The sequence below is a fragment of the Rana temporaria genome, chromosome 8, assembly GCF_905171775.1.
Source record: "Rana temporaria chromosome 8, aRanTem1.1, whole genome shotgun sequence".
In the NCBI taxonomy this organism is placed as follows: Eukaryota; Metazoa; Chordata; class Amphibia; order Anura; family Ranidae; genus Rana; species Rana temporaria.
Genome location: NC_053496.1, coordinates 176615889 through 176634326, shown reverse-complemented (window position 1 = coordinate 176634326; position 18438 = coordinate 176615889). Strand labels below are relative to the sequence as shown.

The 18438-nt window shown below is 45.2% G+C and overlaps 1 protein-coding gene and 1 long non-coding RNA gene across 4 annotated transcripts; one reads left to right on the top strand and one right to left on the bottom strand.

The window, feature by feature from the left end:
- Window positions 1-4608: 4608 nt before the first annotated feature.
- On the bottom strand, window positions 4609-12541 carry LOC120910150 (gastrula zinc finger protein XlCGF17.1-like). Of its 2 annotated transcripts, none has more exons than XM_040322031.1 (4): window positions 12418-12541; window positions 7486-7607; window positions 6603-6738; window positions 4609-5533 (listed from the first exon to the last, which is right to left on the bottom strand). In XM_040322031.1, the coding sequence occupies exons 2-4, from the start codon at window positions 7576-7578 to the stop codon at window positions 4674-4676; spliced, it is 1089 nt and encodes a 362-aa protein (XP_040177965.1). In that variant the 5' UTR covers window positions 7579-7607; window positions 12418-12541; the 3' UTR covers window positions 4609-4673. The 2 variants fall into 2 exon arrangements, with proteins under 2 accessions (XP_040177965.1, XP_040177964.1); XM_040322030.1 differs by having other exon boundaries at window positions 7486-7696; window positions 12418-12540.
- On the top strand, window positions 9623-12038 carry LOC120910256. 2 transcript variants are annotated; one of them, XR_005741462.1, is made up of 4 exons: window positions 9623-10614; window positions 10706-10769; window positions 11478-11712; window positions 11807-12038. It is a non-coding gene; the product is annotated as an uncharacterized LOC120910256 (long non-coding RNA). The 2 variants fall into 2 exon arrangements; XR_005741461.1 differs by having other exon boundaries at window positions 9623-11712.
- Window positions 12542-18438: the final 5897 nt, after the last annotated feature.

Genomic DNA, 18438 nt, shown 5'->3' with positions numbered 1-18438 from the left:
ACGTAATTTTTTTTCATCACATAAAGTGATGGTGTGTACGGGGCATTAGGTCCACATCATACCTAGTAGTCAGTGCTTATTATCAAAAGGCCATAACATAATTGAGCTGACTACGGCTCAGGTCTCGCTTTCCTATGAGAGTTAGGTGAAAAGTGCTGACATAACACTAAAAAGGTATAAAATCTGCCTCTTTGTTTTGGGGATCCCATGGGGGCTGGGCAACCTGTTAGTCAGGAAATGGAACGAACACCAGACCAAAGAAAAATATCTGGGATGGATCAGTGTGATCCTCTGTGCCGGTACTGGCCGATCAGAATCACTCTTCATCCCAAATGTTCTGCAGAAAGAAGAAGAAATGAAGGGGGATTTCAAATCACTGGACCAGTACACTGGCTGGGTGGGCACTAACAGCTGACTGAGGCTCAGGGCTTTTTTTCTCTTTCCTACGAGCACTAGGTGAAAAGGCTGAGTGCTAACAGAACACTAAAAAAGGTACAAGAGCTGCCAGTTTGCTTTGGGGAACCCATTGGAGGTGGGCATCCTGTTAGGATATGGAAGGAGCACCATACCCAAGAAGAAACCTGGGATATATCAAAGCGATTCTAAATGGTCAGCTGATTCTTTGGTCTGGTGCTCTTTACATTTCCTAAATAACAGGTTGCCAACCCCCTATGGGTTCCCGGAAACAAACAGGCAGCTCTTAGGCCCCGTACACACGGCCGAGGAACTCGACGTGCCAAACACGTCGAGTTCCTCGTCGAGTTCTGGGATGAAGCCGCCGAGGAGCTCGGCGGGCCGCCTTCTCCCATAGAACAACGAGAAAATAGAGAACATGTTCTCTATTTTCTCGACGAGTTCCTCGGCGGCTCCATCGAGCCAAAAGTGTACAGACGACAGAGTTTCTCGGCAGAATCCGGGTTTTGACCGAGTTTCTCTGTGAATTCTGCCGAGAAACTCTGTCGTGTGTACGAGGCCTTATAGTTTTTTTTAGTGTTCTGTCAGCACTCAGCCTTTTCACCTAGCTTTCATAACACTAAAAAGGTATAAGAGCTACCTGTTTGTTTTGGGGAACCCATTGGGGTGGGCAACCTGTTAGTCAGGAAATGGAAGGAGCACTAGACCAAAATAATAAAATCTGGGATGGATCAGTGATTTTCTGTGCCGGTGCTGAATCGCTCTGATCTATTCCAAAAGTTGTGCATCAAGAAGCACAGAGATTTCAAATCTCCGGAATGCTACACTGGCTGGGTGGGCACTGACAGCTGACTGTGGCGCAGGGTTTTCCTTATCTTTCCTTAGAGAGCTAGGTGAAAAGGCTGAGTGCTGACAGAACACTAAAAAAATGCAAGAGCTGCCAGTTTGTTTTGAGGTTGGGCACCCTGTTTGGAAAAGGAAGGAGCACCACACCAAAGAATAAAATCTGGGATGGATCAGAGCGGTTATAATTGGTCAGCACCAGCACCGAGAATCAGAAGATCCACTCGGTCCCAGCTGAATGGCAACAAATACTAAAAATTCTGCATAGGCTACACATTATTATTTTTTTACAGGTTACCTGTTTAAAGTTACAGATGGTCTAGTGCTAGAATTATTGCTCTCGCTCTAACGTTCATGGTGATACCTCACATGTGTGGTCCGAAATTACACTGTCCCTTTCATTTTACTTTTTTTTAACCATTTTTATTTCTATTACAAGGAATTGTACACATCCATATAAAGGGATGAAAGGTCCTCTTTATGGAGATTTATGAGACCCCAGATTTCTTCTCTATCTTTGAAAGCAAAAACTCAAAAACATTGATCATATGCTTAAAAAAAAAAAAAAAAAGGTTAATTCTGTCCTTGGCCCGGAAGTGACATCATGATCATAGAGGTTGTCCTCCTAGATCATAGAGGTGGGGAGATACGATTTGGTCTCTCCTCACCTGTGACCAGCCGCGTGAACCGTCAGATCATTTCTCGGGCTGGTCAGTAAGAACGATAAGTCCGAGAAACACCATTAAGCGGCTGTTGGGGGGCGATGACCCTTCCCACTGCTTGTAAAAGTGATCTAGCAGCAAATCAGCTGCTTGGATTGCTTTTATTAGAGAATCACCGACTGAAAAAAACAAACAAAAAGAAAACAGAGTTATGGCTGATACCTTTAGCCATCACCCCGGTAAACCACTTCAAAGCTGCAACGTATATATACGTATTGTGGTCTTTTTAAAGAAAAGTATGGGTTTGGTCCAATGCTACATCTGTCCCCTGCCGCCTCTACCCTGAGAACCGAGTGATCGAACATCGCTGATTGCTTGGTTCTCACTGCTCCTCGAGCAGAGAGCTGCTGACTGTCAATCAGCATCTCTCCGCTCTGCTCCTTCATGCTCACTGGAGCACTGAGCTGTGGAGGGGCAGGGAGCGGCCTTGTCAGCCTTTCAGCGGCTCGCTGAGAGGCTAAGATGGGTGTCACTCCAAGCACCTGGCGGATCCAGACTTCCATTGTCACGACGACGTGGTGCCTGGACTCATTCCTGTGACGTCAGTAGAGGGTGGACTTAAGTCCGCTCTCTACTAAAAACGGGTCACAGGAGTGCAAAACTAATTGCACTCCTGTGACCCATATGAGATGCCCAACCAAACGAGCTTAGGCTGGACTTCTCCTTTAAGTGGGTTTATACTGCGTCCCCAATGTACTGTAATGAGCTTTGTACACCCTCTGAAAATCTTAGACTTATGAAGTTATAAATTGTTTTCTGGCATGCCTATATCTTAGGCCGGGTACTCACGACCAAACATGTATGGTGAAAGCGGTCCGTCGGACCGTTTTCACCATACATGTCTGCCAGAGGGCTTCTGTACGATGGTTGTACACACCATCGTACAGAAGTCCGCGCGTAAACAATACGCGGGGCGTGTCCGCGGTGTCGCCGCGTCGATGACGCGGTGTCGCCGCGACAATGACGCGGCGACGTGGGCGGCCCGCCTTTAAAATGCTTCCACGCATGCGTCAAAGTCATTCGACGCATGCGAGGGACGGCGGGCGCCTGGACATGTACGGTAGGTCTGTACTGACGACCGTACATGTCCGAGCGGGCAGAATTCCAGCGGACTGTTTTAAAACAAGTCCAGGAATATTTGTCTGCTGGGAAAAGGCCCGGCGGGCAAATGTTTGCTGGAATTCGGCCCGCTCGCGCCCACACACGACCAAACATGTCTGCTGAAACTGGCCTGCGGACCAGTTTCAGCAGACATGTTTGGTCGTGAGTACGGGGCCTTAGCGTTCCCGTGTCTACATACCTACATAGCCCAATATGAGAAGGTTTCATAGCCCATTAAGAGAAGGCTTCGTAGCCCGTTATCAGAAGGCTTCGTAGCCCGTTATCAGAAGGCTTCGTAGCCCGTTATCAGAAGGCTTCGTGGCCCGTTATCAGAAGGCTTCGTGGCCCGTTATCAGAAGGCTTCGTGGCCCGTTATCAGAAGGCTTTGTGGCCCGTTATCAGAAGGCTTCGTGGCCCGTTATCAGAAGGCTTCGTGGCCCGTTATCAGAAGGCTTCGTGGCCCGTTATCAGAAGGCTTCGTGGCCCGTTATCAGAAGGCTTCGTGGCCCGTTATGAGAAGACTTTGTGGCCCGTTATGGGAAGGCTTCGTGGCCCATTATGAGAAGGCTTCATAGCCCATTATGAGAAGGCTTCATAGCCCATTATGAGAAAGCTTCTACTATCTGTGCTGTATTTTTATTTTATAGTATGCAGATATAGAAAGTAATGGGGATACCACAAAGTGGTGGGCAGACTGTAGCTAGCACATCCCACCATTTGGGAGTCTACAAGAAATAGGAGGAAGCCAAGAGAAGTCTCGGCCCCATCAAACTTTACCTAAAAAAAACGTCAGTTTGTAATCTGATCATATTTGATGGCCCTGAGGAAGCAGGAGGCATTTACCCTGAAACGAGTTGGCTTTAATGGATGCTCTTAACCAGTGATCTCTAAACTTCGGCCCTCCAACTGTTGTGGAGCTACACATCCCACGAGGCTTTGTGAAACTCTGACATTCACAGACATGGCTAAGCATGATGGGAATTGTAGTTCCTGGACAACTGGAAGGCCATAGTTTGAAAACCCCTGCCCTAAACTAAGATACATTTCAAATAGACCAACCGAGTGTTAAGAAATGTTGTACTGTGTGCTCCTCAATAACCACCCCTATGAATGAAATATCAATTTTACCAGGATGTACCCCAGTTGTTATATAGAATAAACAGTTCCCATCTGACGAAACACGTAAAAGGTAGGTAAAAAAGAGCACCCAATATCCAATGAAGTGCAAGTTCTCTTACGTTGGGCAGGAATCATTGGGGGGAAACTCTTTCAACCCACCCCCAGCATCACCTACTTATTGACCTACAACTGAGTGAGTCAGTCCAGCGTAATCTCCAACCCTAAAGAGCTACGTGTTGAAACCCAGCCTACATTTGTCAAAAGAATCAGCGGGTGCATCCTCTTCGATGTCGAATCAGAATTCTTTTATCTGCCATCTGAACACAGCAAGGATGTTCCATGATGTGTTTAAGGAGATTTCCCGTAAAGGGTTTCCTGCACTTTGGACATGAATCGAGAAACTCACCCGTGTGTTCAAGAATTCATTTATTTTTTGTGAAAGATCCCTCACATTCTAAATATGAAAATGGAAGCTCATACATGACTTCTCTGATGTGCAAGAAGGGTGATTTTCTGAGTAAAACATTTCCCGCACTCCGAACAGGAAAAAGGCTGCTCGCCCGTGTGACTCCTCTGGTGTATAATCAGTTTTTCTCTCTTGATGAAACATTTGCCACACTCCAAACAAGGAAAAGGACGCTCGCCTGTGTGAATCCTTAGGTGCACAATAAGATCTCCTCTCTGAGTGAAACGTTTCCCGCACTCTGAACACGTATAAGGACGCTCGCCCGTGTGAATCCTCTTGTGTTCAATAAGCGCTCCTTTCTGAGCAAAACATTTCCCACACTCTGAACACGGATAAGGACGCTCCCCAGTGTGGATCCTCTGGTGTTTAACAAGCTCTCCTTTCCGAATGAAGCAATTTCCGCACTCGGAACACGAAAAAGGACGCTCGCCAGTGTGAATCCTCTGGTGGACCATAAGCGCTCCTTTCTGAGTGAAACTTTTCCCGCACTCTGAACAGGAAAAGGGACGCTCGCCGGTGTGAGTTCTCAGGTGTTGAAGAAGGTTTTTGTTATCAGTGAAATATTTTCCACACACCAAGCAGGACGATGAGTGCTCTCCTTTGTGAATTCCCTTATGGGTTGAAGATGATTTCTGGGGATTAGGTGGATCTGTTGATGTGTCCGCACTGTGAGAACTTAGATGGACATCTGAGGTCGTAGTATGGGATTTATCACAAGATTCCTCAGGATTAGAAGGGACCACAGATCTTACCAACCAGAACGAGTTGACTTTTGGAAAAGGTGAAATGTCGCTGCATTCTGCGTTACAATGTGGAGATAAAATAAGATGTCCCTCCAATGTATTTATACTCCATAAATGCTGTCCATCTGTTGGGAAGCAATTGAAAAAAAATATGTTATTTGTATATGTCTTACATTCAGAAATCGTATGTTGGTACCGAGTTCAAAACTTTCTCAGAGCTCCGACATTAAATTGGGTGCAGCTATAAAAGCAAATTACAAACACAAACCAGATCAATAATTCAAAACACCCAAAACCACAAAAGGCAACATTATTTGGTGTACAGTATCTCCTCCTCATTTGTTGGGAACATGACGTTATATTGAGGAACAGAGATGGACCTTTCATATGGCCTTCTCCATGTCTGTCTGTCCACCTGCAAGGTGATTAATGTGGCCAGTCTCTGGGTGGAGACCAAACCTGATTTAATCCAGCCAAGCCTGCAATCTCAGTATCTCCTCCTCATTTGTTGGGAACATGACGTTATACTGAGGAATGGAGATGGACAGTCTCTGATGATATGAAGATCTACTAATTTTCTAACAGTTTTGCTTAAACTGCAATCCTTATGCGGCGTACACACGGTCGTTTTTCGGGATGAAAAAAAACGTAATTTTCAGCATGTCCAAAAACGAAGTTTTTCCAACTTCATCATTAAAAACGATGTACAAAGCGCGGTGACGTGCAACACGTACAACGGCACTCTGAAGGGGAAGTTCTATTCGCCTTTGGGCTGCTTTTAGCTGATTCCTTGTTAGTAAAAGACGATTCGCGCTTTTCTGTCTGTTACAGCGTGAAGAATGTGCATACTCCATTATGAATGGTAGTTTTAACAGAACGAGCGATCCCATCGCATAACTCGCTTCTGGGCATGCGCGGGTTTAAAACGTCGTTTTAGCCCACACACGATAATTTTTTACAACCCGAAAAACGACATTTTAAAAAACGACATAGAAAAATGCAGCATGTTCAAATTTTTTTTTTTGTTGTTTTTCAGAAGCTGAAAAACGATGTGAAGCCCACACACGATGATTTTAAATGACGTTTTTAAAAATGTCATTTTTATTCATGACGAAAAACGACCGTGTGTACGCGGCATTAGACTTGGAAATAAAATAAATTGTGAACTATTTCTTCCATAGTATCTGTACTTACTTGGGTCAATATGTAGAGAATTTTCATCTTGTTCACTCTTCATCCCAACCTCCGTCGAGGACGGCTGATCACCCCACACATACGTCTCTACTTCTTCCTGCTTTATCTCAGTTTTTAAATTAATTTGTTCTTCATCCTAAACATAATAGAAACCTTCTATTAAAGCTGAACTCCAAAGAGATATAAAAGAAATACATGGATGCAGAACTCCATTCATTAATGCATTATTAAAAAATGTTTTTAATACAAGCAGTGTAAGTACCTGAATGTGACCTGGTAACAGTCTCTTGTAGTCCCTGTACAGCACAGCTCAGACTGGTAAAGGGAGAAGCAGCACCAGGACACAATCAGCTCTACTGCAGTGCTAACAAGGGACATGCTGATAGGAGGAAATAGCAGAGTGAAAGAGAGGTGGGCTCATCAATCTGCTTGCTCTCCATTCACTGTCCAGTGCCAGGCTGGAGGAGGGACAAGACTGGTACGTGTTATTGACCTGCCGCAGAGAAATATCAGATCTGCTGCCCATTTCGGATCAAGTCTTCTTCCCATTTTTAGTGGGTCCAGGAAGCCACTGTCTTGGCGTGCATCCACACACTGGCCTGGACTCACAGGAACATACAGCACCATGTCATTCAGCACGTTCAAGAAAACACAAAAACACAAAAAAAAGGGGGATACATGACCAACAGAAAAAAGTTCCTTTTATTGATTTTTTTTTTTTTCAAATAATAAAACTGGGAGGTGTCCTAATGGGTAGCTAGAAACAATGAGGGCAACTAAGACTGCATGTAGAAGTCAACAGTAGAACAAGAGAATACATAGTAGAATATCATCTCACAAAGTTCAGAATCACTTCTGTGTTCCATACACCGAGTCCACCTACCTGATGATGGTGAGGGACGGTGTGACCCTCCTGTGTGGAATCCAAAGGAGGAGGACATCTCTCTGGTGGGTTTGTGTCACTGAATGGTTCCATCACAATGTCCTTCAAGGGGTCTTTGTATCCTGAAAACGTATCCATTACACCAACTTCATCATTCTCCTCTTTTTTTTCTCGTCTTTAAAAGCCCATTAACAATCGTCGGATTTATACTCTGAATATTTAATAAAAACGGGATTAGAGCAAACTATATAGACAACGAGCAAGTCTAAATGAATTTTCCACTTAAAGCGGGAGTTCACCCATAAAACAATTTTTCCCCTTAGATGGATGCTATATGGATGCTCGTTTTGTCTAGGGGAATCGGCTAGTTGTTTTAAAATATGAGCTGTACTTACCGTTTTCGAGATGCATCTTCTCCGTCGCTTCCGGGTATGGGTCTTCGGGAGCGGGCGGTCCTTCTTGATTGACAGTCTTCCGACAGGCTACCGACGGTCGCATCCATCGCGTCACTCGTAGCCGAAAGAAGCCGAACGTCGGTGCGGCTCTATACTGCGCCTGCGCACCGACGTACGGCTTCTTTCGGAAAATTGTGATGCGATGGATGCGACCGTCGGAAGCATCTCGGAAGACTGTCAATCAAAATAGGAACGCCCAGTCCCGCAGCCCATACCCGGAAGCGGCGGAGAGGATGCATCTCGTAAACGGTAAGTACGGCTCATATTTTAAAACAACTAGCTGATTCCCCTAGACAAAACGAGCATCCATCTAAGGGGAAAAAGTGTTATGTACGGGTCAACCCCCGCTTTAACCTTATATGAGATGGTGTGATCATCCTTGTAGGAACCGGACACACAATGATAAAGTCACCATCCAAACATTTAGGCTGTATCCCTCCTATAAAGAAAAGGACAGTTTCCCCAGTGGGGTTTTTAGGCAGCAATTGTTGTTGCTTGTTGTGGGAAATTACAAAGACGTACCAATATTTGTAAAAAAGGTAGAAAAGATATTTATTTTAGCAAGTAGAACAAGTTTGATTATAAAACAATGAGCTCTGGTACAGTTTAAACATTGAGAACACATACATATGATGATAAAGCATCAAAGTTGCATGACATTGATCAACATGATTGGCTGATCTTTAAGTCAAAATGTTCCTGACGCGTTTCGACCCTTGCATGTGAGTCTTCTTCGGAGGAAAAGGTATATGATGCAAACTATAACAAAAAATAGATATATAATAATAGAATACATAATATATAGTACAGTCTGAGTAAAAATATGTTTTAAAGTGTATAGTTACCAACTCACAGGTTGTGTTTCTCAGTTTTATTTGGACCAGAGTAGAATTAAAGTCCTGAGGATCCCTGATAACTTGTCTCCATACGGGTGGTCTGTACCCCCACACGAGAGTCCTCAGAAATGCCCCTTATGAGTGGCCTACAGGAACTCACAGTGTGAGTGGGAAGGAATCCAAATACAGCCAGGGAGCGTGGGCCGGGCAGGTGGGCAGGGGGCCCAGCAAAGCAAGCTGCCTGAGTGATGCCTATTTAAGAGTTCAAAAATAGAGTGGTATGAGTACCAAATTTAGATATATTTTAAAGTATAAAAATAATAATAAATAAATTGTATCAGTAGATGGCGCTAGACTTGCACATGTACCCCATTATAATAGTATATATGTAAAGACGGATATCTAAAATGCCATATAAAACTTAATTATGTAAGTGCATATGGAAAGTTCAGTGGTGTAAAGGAAGGGGTGATGATGGGAAGGGTAATCGAACTTAATTTCGGTTTGTTATATGAAATACAATACAGATCAAATTAGGATACCAAAAATTATTATATATTGGTATAAAGTGTAGTGAATCAAAACAAAAGTGTATGTATAGGGATGAATTTCTTAGTGAGTGTGAAATGTGTATGTGTGAGTGAATATGTGAGAGACAGGAAAAGTGAAAAAAAAATAAAAATTGTTGGGTAGAAATAAATAAATAAATATTAGAATTAAATAAGTGAGTAGATGGGTGGATGGGGATGTGTGAATATGGTAATGAATGGTAAAGGACACAAACAAAAAAGAAAACCCAATAAAATTGTTCTATGTATATATTATACTCTTGATTAAATACCAACACATGTCACGTCCATGGCACCACTAGCAGAATTAATATATGGCCAATATCCATATATCTGGATGCTTCTGTTCCAAATACATAAAAAAATTTGGTAGAATCAATATTATTATTACTTTGTATATTTTCTCTTATCCCAAAAAACTCCAAATAGCCACTCGGAACATCTCTATATCCCTATATCCCCCTCTAAGTATCACAGTCCATAGTTAGACAATTCAACATATGCTTACCCACCCACAGTGGCAATGCCAGATGTTCATGATAAAACTCCAAAAAATAAGCATATATGGTCTATGCATAAATCTTTTGACATCCACTGCTCATGATCAATGCTGTGACTGTAATATAATCATGTATGTAATCTCTGCTGTGACGGGCATAAATGTTTATTTTCAGCAGAATTTATTTCTATATCTATAAATAAGTACTTTATTAATATATAGTTTTTCTTCCTATAGGACCCTGTCATGTCTCCACCGGGTGGTTTTTCCCTCTTGAGTGCCTCTACAATTTGCTACCTTTGTGGTCTCTCAGTGGGGAGGGGGAGACGCAGGGCCCTGTGTTCTCTTCTTCCTCCACAAGATGGTGCTCACTGCGCCATGATGGAGGTGTTTCCTCCCCACTGACGGCGTCAGCGACGCTCCCTGGAGCCGTGGACGCCCCGTGCGCGCGCGCAGTGCGCGCGCACGTGACGTCACTGCGGCGCTCGCGATCGCAACAGAGGGTTGGGGTTAATTCCCTTCTCTGACGCCGAGGAGCTCACAGCTGGGAGGGTCATCTGACCCTGGCATCCTGGTTCAGTTGGAGGAGCCTGTTTGGGAGGGGCAGTCCACCAGGTTGGACAGGGATTTTCCAAGCAAGGCATCAGCTGCCTAAGAGTGATTACCTAAGTGGAAGCACCTGACATGCACATACTTAAACACACTAGGTGTACACCTGACACCTGCCTGTGATCCCATTCCCATACCTTACTGGATACACCACACAGAGGGTAAGACTACAATCTTCCAAAACTCTGCAGACTTGCAACAACTTTTTTCTGTTGATTCATTATTATTTATGAATCATATTCTTTTCTCCAGATACGCCTACTAATGCCTCTTCTGGAATTTGTTGCTACAATTTATTATTATACATTCAAACAAGGTAACTTTATTACAACTCTATTTAACCTCTATAAAAACACTATTTATTAATAATGCACTTTTTTATCATCTAGCTGCACACTTTTACACTAATTTAACTGGCACTCTTTTATCTAACATATTTATCTACCTTTCACCCTACTAGCCCCCACTTATAGCATTTTCGTTTTCTTTTTTGTTTGTGTCCTTTACCATTCATTACCATATTCACACATCCCCATCCACCCATCTACTCACTTATTTAATTCTAATATTTATTTATTTATTTCTACCCAACAATTTTTATTTTTTTTTCACTTTTCCTGTCTCTCACATATTCACTCACACATACACATTTCACACTCACTAAGAAATTCATCCCTATACATACACTTTTGTTTTGATTCACTACACTTTATACCAATATATAATAATTTTTGGTATCCTAATTTGATCTGTATTGTATTTCATATAACAAACCGAAATTAAGTTCGATTACCCTTCCCATCATCACCCCTTCCTTTACACCACTGAACTTTCCATATGCACTTACATAATTAAGTTTTATATGGCATTTTAGATATCCGTCTTTACATATATACTATTATAATGGGGTACATGTGCAAGTCTAGCGCCATCTACTGATACAATTTATTTATTATTATTTTTATACTTTAAAATATATCTAAATTTGGTACTCATACCACTCTATTTTTGAACTCTTAAATAGGCATCACTCAGGCAGCTTGCTTTGCTGGGCCCCCTGCCCACCTGCCCGGCCCACGCTCCCTGGCTGTATTTGGATTCCTTCCCACTCACACTGTGAGTTCCTGTAGGCCACTCATAAGGGGCATTTCTGAGGACTCTCGTGTGGGGGTACAGACCACCCGTATGGAGACAAGTTATCAGGGATCCTCAGGACTTTAATTCTACTCTGGTCCAAATAAAACTGAGAAACACAACCTGTGAGTTGGTAACTATACACTTTAAAACATATTTTTACTCAGACTGTACTATATATTATGTATTCTATTATTATATATCTATTTTTTGTTATAGTTTGCATCATATACCTTTTCCTCCGAAGAAGACTCACATGCAAGGGTCGAAACGCGTCAGGAACATTTTGACTTAAAGATCAGCCAATCATGTTGATCAATGTCATGCAACTTTGATGCTTTATCATCATATGTATGTGTTCTCAATGTTTAAACTGTACCAGAGCTCATTGTTTTATAATCAAACTTGTTCTACTTGCTAAAATAAATATCTTTTCTACCTTTTTTACAAATATTGGTACGTCTTTGTAATTTCCCACAACAAGCAACAACAATTGCTGCCTAAAAACCCCACTGGGGAAACTGTCCTTTTCTTTATTATCTATTTAGGGGTGAGCAGCACTTTCCCCCATCCCATTGTGTCCTTATCCTTTTTTTCGTATCCCTCCTATAAACCAGAGGCTCTGGATGGACAGTTGGATAAATGGCTCTATATTTAGGTTGTATCTGGTCTATAAACCAGAGGCTCTGGATGGACAGTTGAATAAATGGCTCTATATTTAGGATATATTAGGTCTATAAACCAAAACATTCATCACAGTGACTATGGAGGAAGAGGACGGACATGACGGGGGGGTTACTGGGTGTAAATATAAAATAATATCTCATTACCTCCTCAACTGCCAGTTCGAGCAATGTCTCCACTCTACTTCCGTCCACCTCACTTCTCACCCGGAATTTCCTGTTTAAACAACATCACTTCCTGTCCATACAAAACATCACTTCCTGTATGTTCTTTCCAAGTGAGATCACCATCTTGTGTTAAATATAAATACTGCATTCTACGTTATGTTTTAACATTTTACTTGCTTTCCCGTGTTCCATTCCTCGATTAGGCTCCATCCATGGTTTCGCCCATGGATTATACTTCAGATAAAATTCAGACGGTAAAAAAAATGTTAAAATGAAATTAAAACAACAAAGTGATAGAGTTTTGATATTTATACATTTGAAAACAAACTAAATATTGGAATACAATATATTAGGCTCAGTTTAGAAAACGATAACCCAAGTATAAAAATACAGGGCCAGATCCACAAAAACCTGACGTAACTTAAAAAATCCCATTTAAGTTACACTGCCTTAAAGTTTCTACCTAAGTGCCTGATCCACAAAGCACTTATCTAGAAATTTCAGGCTGTGTAACTAAAATTCCGCCGGCGCAAGGCGTTCCTATTCAAATGGGGCGAGTCCCATTTAAATGAGGCGCGCTCCCGCGCCGGCCGTACTGCGCATGCGCGAAGTTACGTTACGCCGAGTTTTGAGGATCGCGACGGCTTAAAAAAGTTGCGTCGGGAAAAAAAAAAATGACAGCGGCATGCATTCCTGAGGGAGAACTCCATGCCAATTTTCAAAGAAAAAACCGGCATGGGTTCCCCCCCAGGAGCATACCAGGCCCTTAGGTCTGGCATGGGTTGTAAGGAGACCCCCCCACGCCGAAAAATTGACGTAGGGGGTCCCCCTACAATCCATACCAGACCCGTATCCAAAGCACGCTACCCGGCCGGCCAGGAAAGGAGTGGGGACGAGCAAGCGGCCCCCCCCCTCCTGAGCCGTGCCAGGCCGCATGCCCTCAACATGGGGGGGTTGGGTGCTCTGGGGCAGGGGGGCGCACTACGGGCCCCCCCACCCCAGAGCACCCTGTCCCCATGTTGATGAGGACAGGACCTCTTCCCGACAACCCTTGCCATTGGTTGTCGGGGTCTGCGGGCGGAGGCTTATCGGAATCTGGGAGTCCCCTTTAATAAGGGGGCCCCCAGATACCGGCCCCCCACCCTAAGTGAATGGATATGGGGTACATCGTACCCCTATCCATTCACCTGTAGGCAAAAAGTAAAAGTTAATAAACACACAACACAAGGCTTTTTAAAATATTTTATTATTCTGCTCCGGATGCCCCCCCTGTCTTCGTTATTAGCTCAATTACCAGGGGGGGCTTCTTCTTCCGCTCTCCGGGGGTCTTCCACTCTCCGGGGGTCTTCCGCTCTCCGGGGGGGCTTCTCCGGACTCCGGGGGGCTTCTTCCATCTTCTCCCCTCTTCCGCTGTTGACTCGGCGAACCCCGGTTCTTCTGCAGCTCTCCGGTGCCTTCTTCTTCAGCGCTGGCTGCCTGCTATGTTTGTGTGTTAGCTCAATTTCAAACAGGCAGCCGGCGCGGTCTTCTGTGACGTCAGGGTCTTGTCTTCTGTTCTTCCGATGTTGACTCGTCGCCTGTTGTCGCTGTAATGATGGAAGCGCGCCTTGCATCCCATTTATATAGGCATCACCGTCCCATCATGCTCCGGTAGGTACCCACGTGGTGGGTGCACGTGGGTAGGCACCCACCACGTGGGTACCTGCCGGAGCATGATGGGACGGTGATGCCTATATAAATGTGATGCAAGGCGCGCTTCCATCATTACAGCGACAACAGGCGACGAGTCAACATCGGAAGAACAGAAGACAAGACCCTGACATCACAGAAGACCGCGCCGGCTGCCTGTTTGAAATTGAGCTAACACACAAAGATAGCAGGCAGCCAGCGCTGAAGAAGAAGGCACCGGACAGCTGGAGAAGAACCGGGGTTCGCCGAGTCAACAGCGGAAGAGGGGAGAAGATGGAAGAAGCCCCCCGGAGTCCGGAGAAGCCCCCCCCGGAGAGCGGAAGAAGAAACCCCCCCCCGGAGAGCGGAGAAGACCCCCGGAGAGTGGAAGAAGAAGCCCCCCCTGGTAATTGAGCTAATAACGAAGACAGGGGGGGCATCCGGAGCAGAATAATAAAATATTTTAAAAAGCCTTGTGTTGTGTGTTTATTAACTTTTACTTTTTGCCTACAGGTGAATGGATAGGGGTACGATGTACCCCATATCCATTCACTTAGGGTGGGGGGCCGGTATCTGGGGGCCCCCTTATTAAAGGGGACTCCCAGATTCCGATAAGCCTCCGCCCGCAGACCCCGACAACCAATGGCAAGGGTTGTCGGGAAGAGGTCCTGTCCTCATCAACATGGGGACAGGGTGCTCTGGGGTGGGGGGGCCCGTAGTGCGCCCCCCTGCCCCAGAGCACCCAACCCCCCCATGTTGAGGGCATGCGGCCTGGCACGGCTCAGGAGGGGGGGGGGCGCTCGCTCGTCCCCACTCCCTTCCTGGCCGGCCGGGTAGCGTGCTTTGGATACGGGTCTGGTATGGATTGTAGGGGGACCCCCTACGTCGATTTTTCGGCGTAGGGGGGTCCCCTTACAACCCATACCAGACCTAAGGGCCTGGTATGCTCCTGGGGGGGAACCCATGCCGGTTTTGTTTTTACAAATTGCCGTGGAGTTCTCCCTCGGGAAAGCATACCAAATGCCGTCGCTGGAATGGGCTTTTACATGGTGTGACTAGTTTACACTTTGTAGAACCAGCCCTAATTTTACACTTGCAAAATAACACTTACGGCGCAAAAAGGAAGCTGGAAAGCTTTGTGGATCGCCTTAAGTGCTAATTTGCATACTAGCAACGGCATTTCGACTCGAAATGCCCCCAGCGGCGGATGCGGTACTGCATCCTAAGATTCGGCAGTGTAATTCAATTACACATGCCTGATCTTCTGCCTAACTTTGGAAAAAGCCTTTTGAGGATCGTTTCCAAAGTTACACACAGACTGAACAGCAGTTAAGTCGGAGTATCTCTTTTGTGGATCTGGCCCCTAATGTATTGATTTTAGCCATGTACCCATAGGTGTGTGCAGCCTATGGCATTAGGGTGTGCACCCCAAAGCTCAAATACTACCTCCTCACTATCTTCATTCAGAAAGGGAAGGGGTCAATAAATAACATATTTTCTGGCCCCTTCCCCCCATTCATCCTAAAACATCCCTTCAACAACAGCCAGCAGGAGAGGAGGGAGGCCGGCAGTGGTGCGAGAGAGTTGCTAGGGCAGTAGGGAGAATCTATGCTGCACAGGGTGATTAGGGTGTGCCTGGGCACACCTGGCACACCCTGTGCGCACGCCTATGCATGTACCCCTTACTTATTCATACATGGGGGACTGTCATCTGTGGGACCCCATATTTTTTAAGAGTTTCAGATTCCAATAAGCTCCCCACCTGCAGACCTCCATGGCCACCGGGCTGGGGTTGTGGGGAATTGGCCTTTGTCTTCATCAATCATGGGGACAAGATGTCCTGCTGGGGGAGATCTCCCTGGCAAGATACCACCCATTTTGAAAGCATGTGACATGGTATTGTATGGATTTTGGTGGAGCCTCATGTTTTTGTTACATGAGGTTTCCCCTTAAAAATCTATTTTGTGTGCGGTCCCCAATCGCATCTACACCACAACCACACCATCATCTAGGACAGTCTCCAGAATTCCTAAGCAATGGGCAATTTACTGTCCTTCAGGCTTTAGGGCAGGGGTGCCCAACCTTTTGAAGGCTGAGGGCCACTTAAGCGACTTAGTAAACCAGTCGCGGGCCACAATGGGTGGAGTTAGCAGATGACAGGTCTGTGTCCAGTCTGCATATGCAAAGCAGACACAGCCCAATCTACTCTATGGGCCCTCCGGTCCAATCAGATAGAAGGGGGCAGATCCACTTCTGTTTTTTTAGCAGATCGGATTGGAGGTAGGCAGGTGTAAACGGACAAAAGTCTGTTTACATCTGCCGCTCCATAGAGGTGAATGGAGCATCCGATTGGGTTGGACCGATCATGTGAAAGGGGCCTAAGGCTGCTTTTACACTGATGGTCTGCAGTCTATTGAGGCGCAGTGTACCAGTTGTTTTCCCGCCGGTTAGCTGCACTTTGCCATTGATGTCTATTATCTCCTGCAGGTGTGGTGCACTTTCTAAAAAGCCACTTGCTTCCTCTACCGCCAGCTTAATTTACAACACTGATGCTCTCGGCTGGCAGGTCGGCAACCTGCAATCTGGGCTTGCCAACCAGCCATCCCAGAGCAGGAGATCATGGGCCACATCAGAGGGCTCCGCGGGCCACATGTGGCCCCCGGTTGAGCACCCCTGCTTTAGGGGGCTGGACTATGGCTAGTGGGTGTAGAATATGCCCAGGCATCAGTGCCTCATTATTGATCTTAACGGGAGAAATAGTGCCCCATTGATGGTGTCAATAGGGGGAATGGTGCACCATTATTGGTGTGAGTTGGAGGAATAGTGCTCCAAGGACCACATAAAAAGCAAGCAAAGAGCCACAGTTTGGAAACCACTGATCTAGGATAAGGCTTTGTTCACACAGGGAGAACATAAGTGAAATGAACACCACCTGCATTGGGAAATATTGTCAATATTCCCATTGCATACATTCCTGGTTTAGGCTCACAGGCAAATGCACATATCTGCTAGAACATCACGGATCATCAAATGTCATCCAATAATTTTATTGAAGAATGATGACATCACAAAGAACATAGTGGAACGTTTCGGAGCTGTGCGGGACCCATGAACAGGCATGTGCCTAGCATCCCAATTCAGGCAACCCCATTGCTGTCAATTGAGGTGCAGTAGCTGCTGCTCCCAATTTGACATCTGTGCAGGTGCTTGGCCCCGAACACATCCAGCGTGAGGGCCACGGCAATGAACCCTACTTATGGCCTCAAATCAGATTTGAAATTCTTCCTATGGAATGCAGAAAACTCTTCTCCAGATAGAAAGACTGGTGTGGCTGACAGGCCAGGAGAATAGAGTGGAAAGGATACTATGGCCCCGAATAGATGTGCAAGGAACTAGATCACTGTGGCACTGTGGTTCCCAGATCTAAAGGGTGCTGTCCTGAGTCCACAAGCAGGTGCCCCCCAGTAGCCAGAAGATCTCGGCAATTAGTCTCCATCTGATGCTGGCTACTGGGAGGGTATTTAGCTCCTCCTCTAGCATTCCACAGTGCCTCAGTGTTTTGCCTGTGTGCATATTTTCTCTGGTCCTGTAACCTTGATCCTGATTGTTCCTACTCCAGGGTACCTTCTCTCTATTCGACGTGAATTGCTATTCCTTGCTCTTCAGCTTAGTTAGTTGAAATAGGTTTGTTCATGTTTGCTTTAGTTGATTTCACTTCCACTGGTTAGGTTCCCTTTTTTAGAAGCTCACTGGGTTTTTCTATATTGGTATATGTGGATGTTCGTATTGATTGCTGTGTTTATATTACTTGTCTCATGTGCTGTATCCCTGATAAATCAAATTTATTAATACTTACGTTTGAGTTTCATATTCTTTGTGCAGTTCCACACATCTAGTCACATCCACTGTAGAGGATACCAGCTGCCAGAATCTGAATCACCTCCTGGAGGCCCTGTGGTTCCCAGAGAAAAAGTTTGTAGTTCCGGTGTCCATCAGTGGGTGTCTCCTGACAGCCAGCAGATCTCAGTAATCAGTTTTTACCTGGGCCCATGAGGAGGATAACCAAGATGGCGGTGATGCTGTCAGGACCTGGATCACCTGCTTGTGGCACTGTGGTTCCTGGAGCAGAAGGTTGTAGTTCTGGTATCCACCAAAGGGTGTCTCCCAGCACATCGCAGTAATCGGTTTCCACCTGGTGTTGGCTGCTGGGAGGGTATTTAGTTCCTCCTCTACATTTACCTTGTGCTTCAGTGTTTTCCCCTGCCAGCCAGTTCCTGCTTGCTAATTTATTCTGACCCACCTCCTGATCTTGTTCTTGCCCTGCATCCTGTA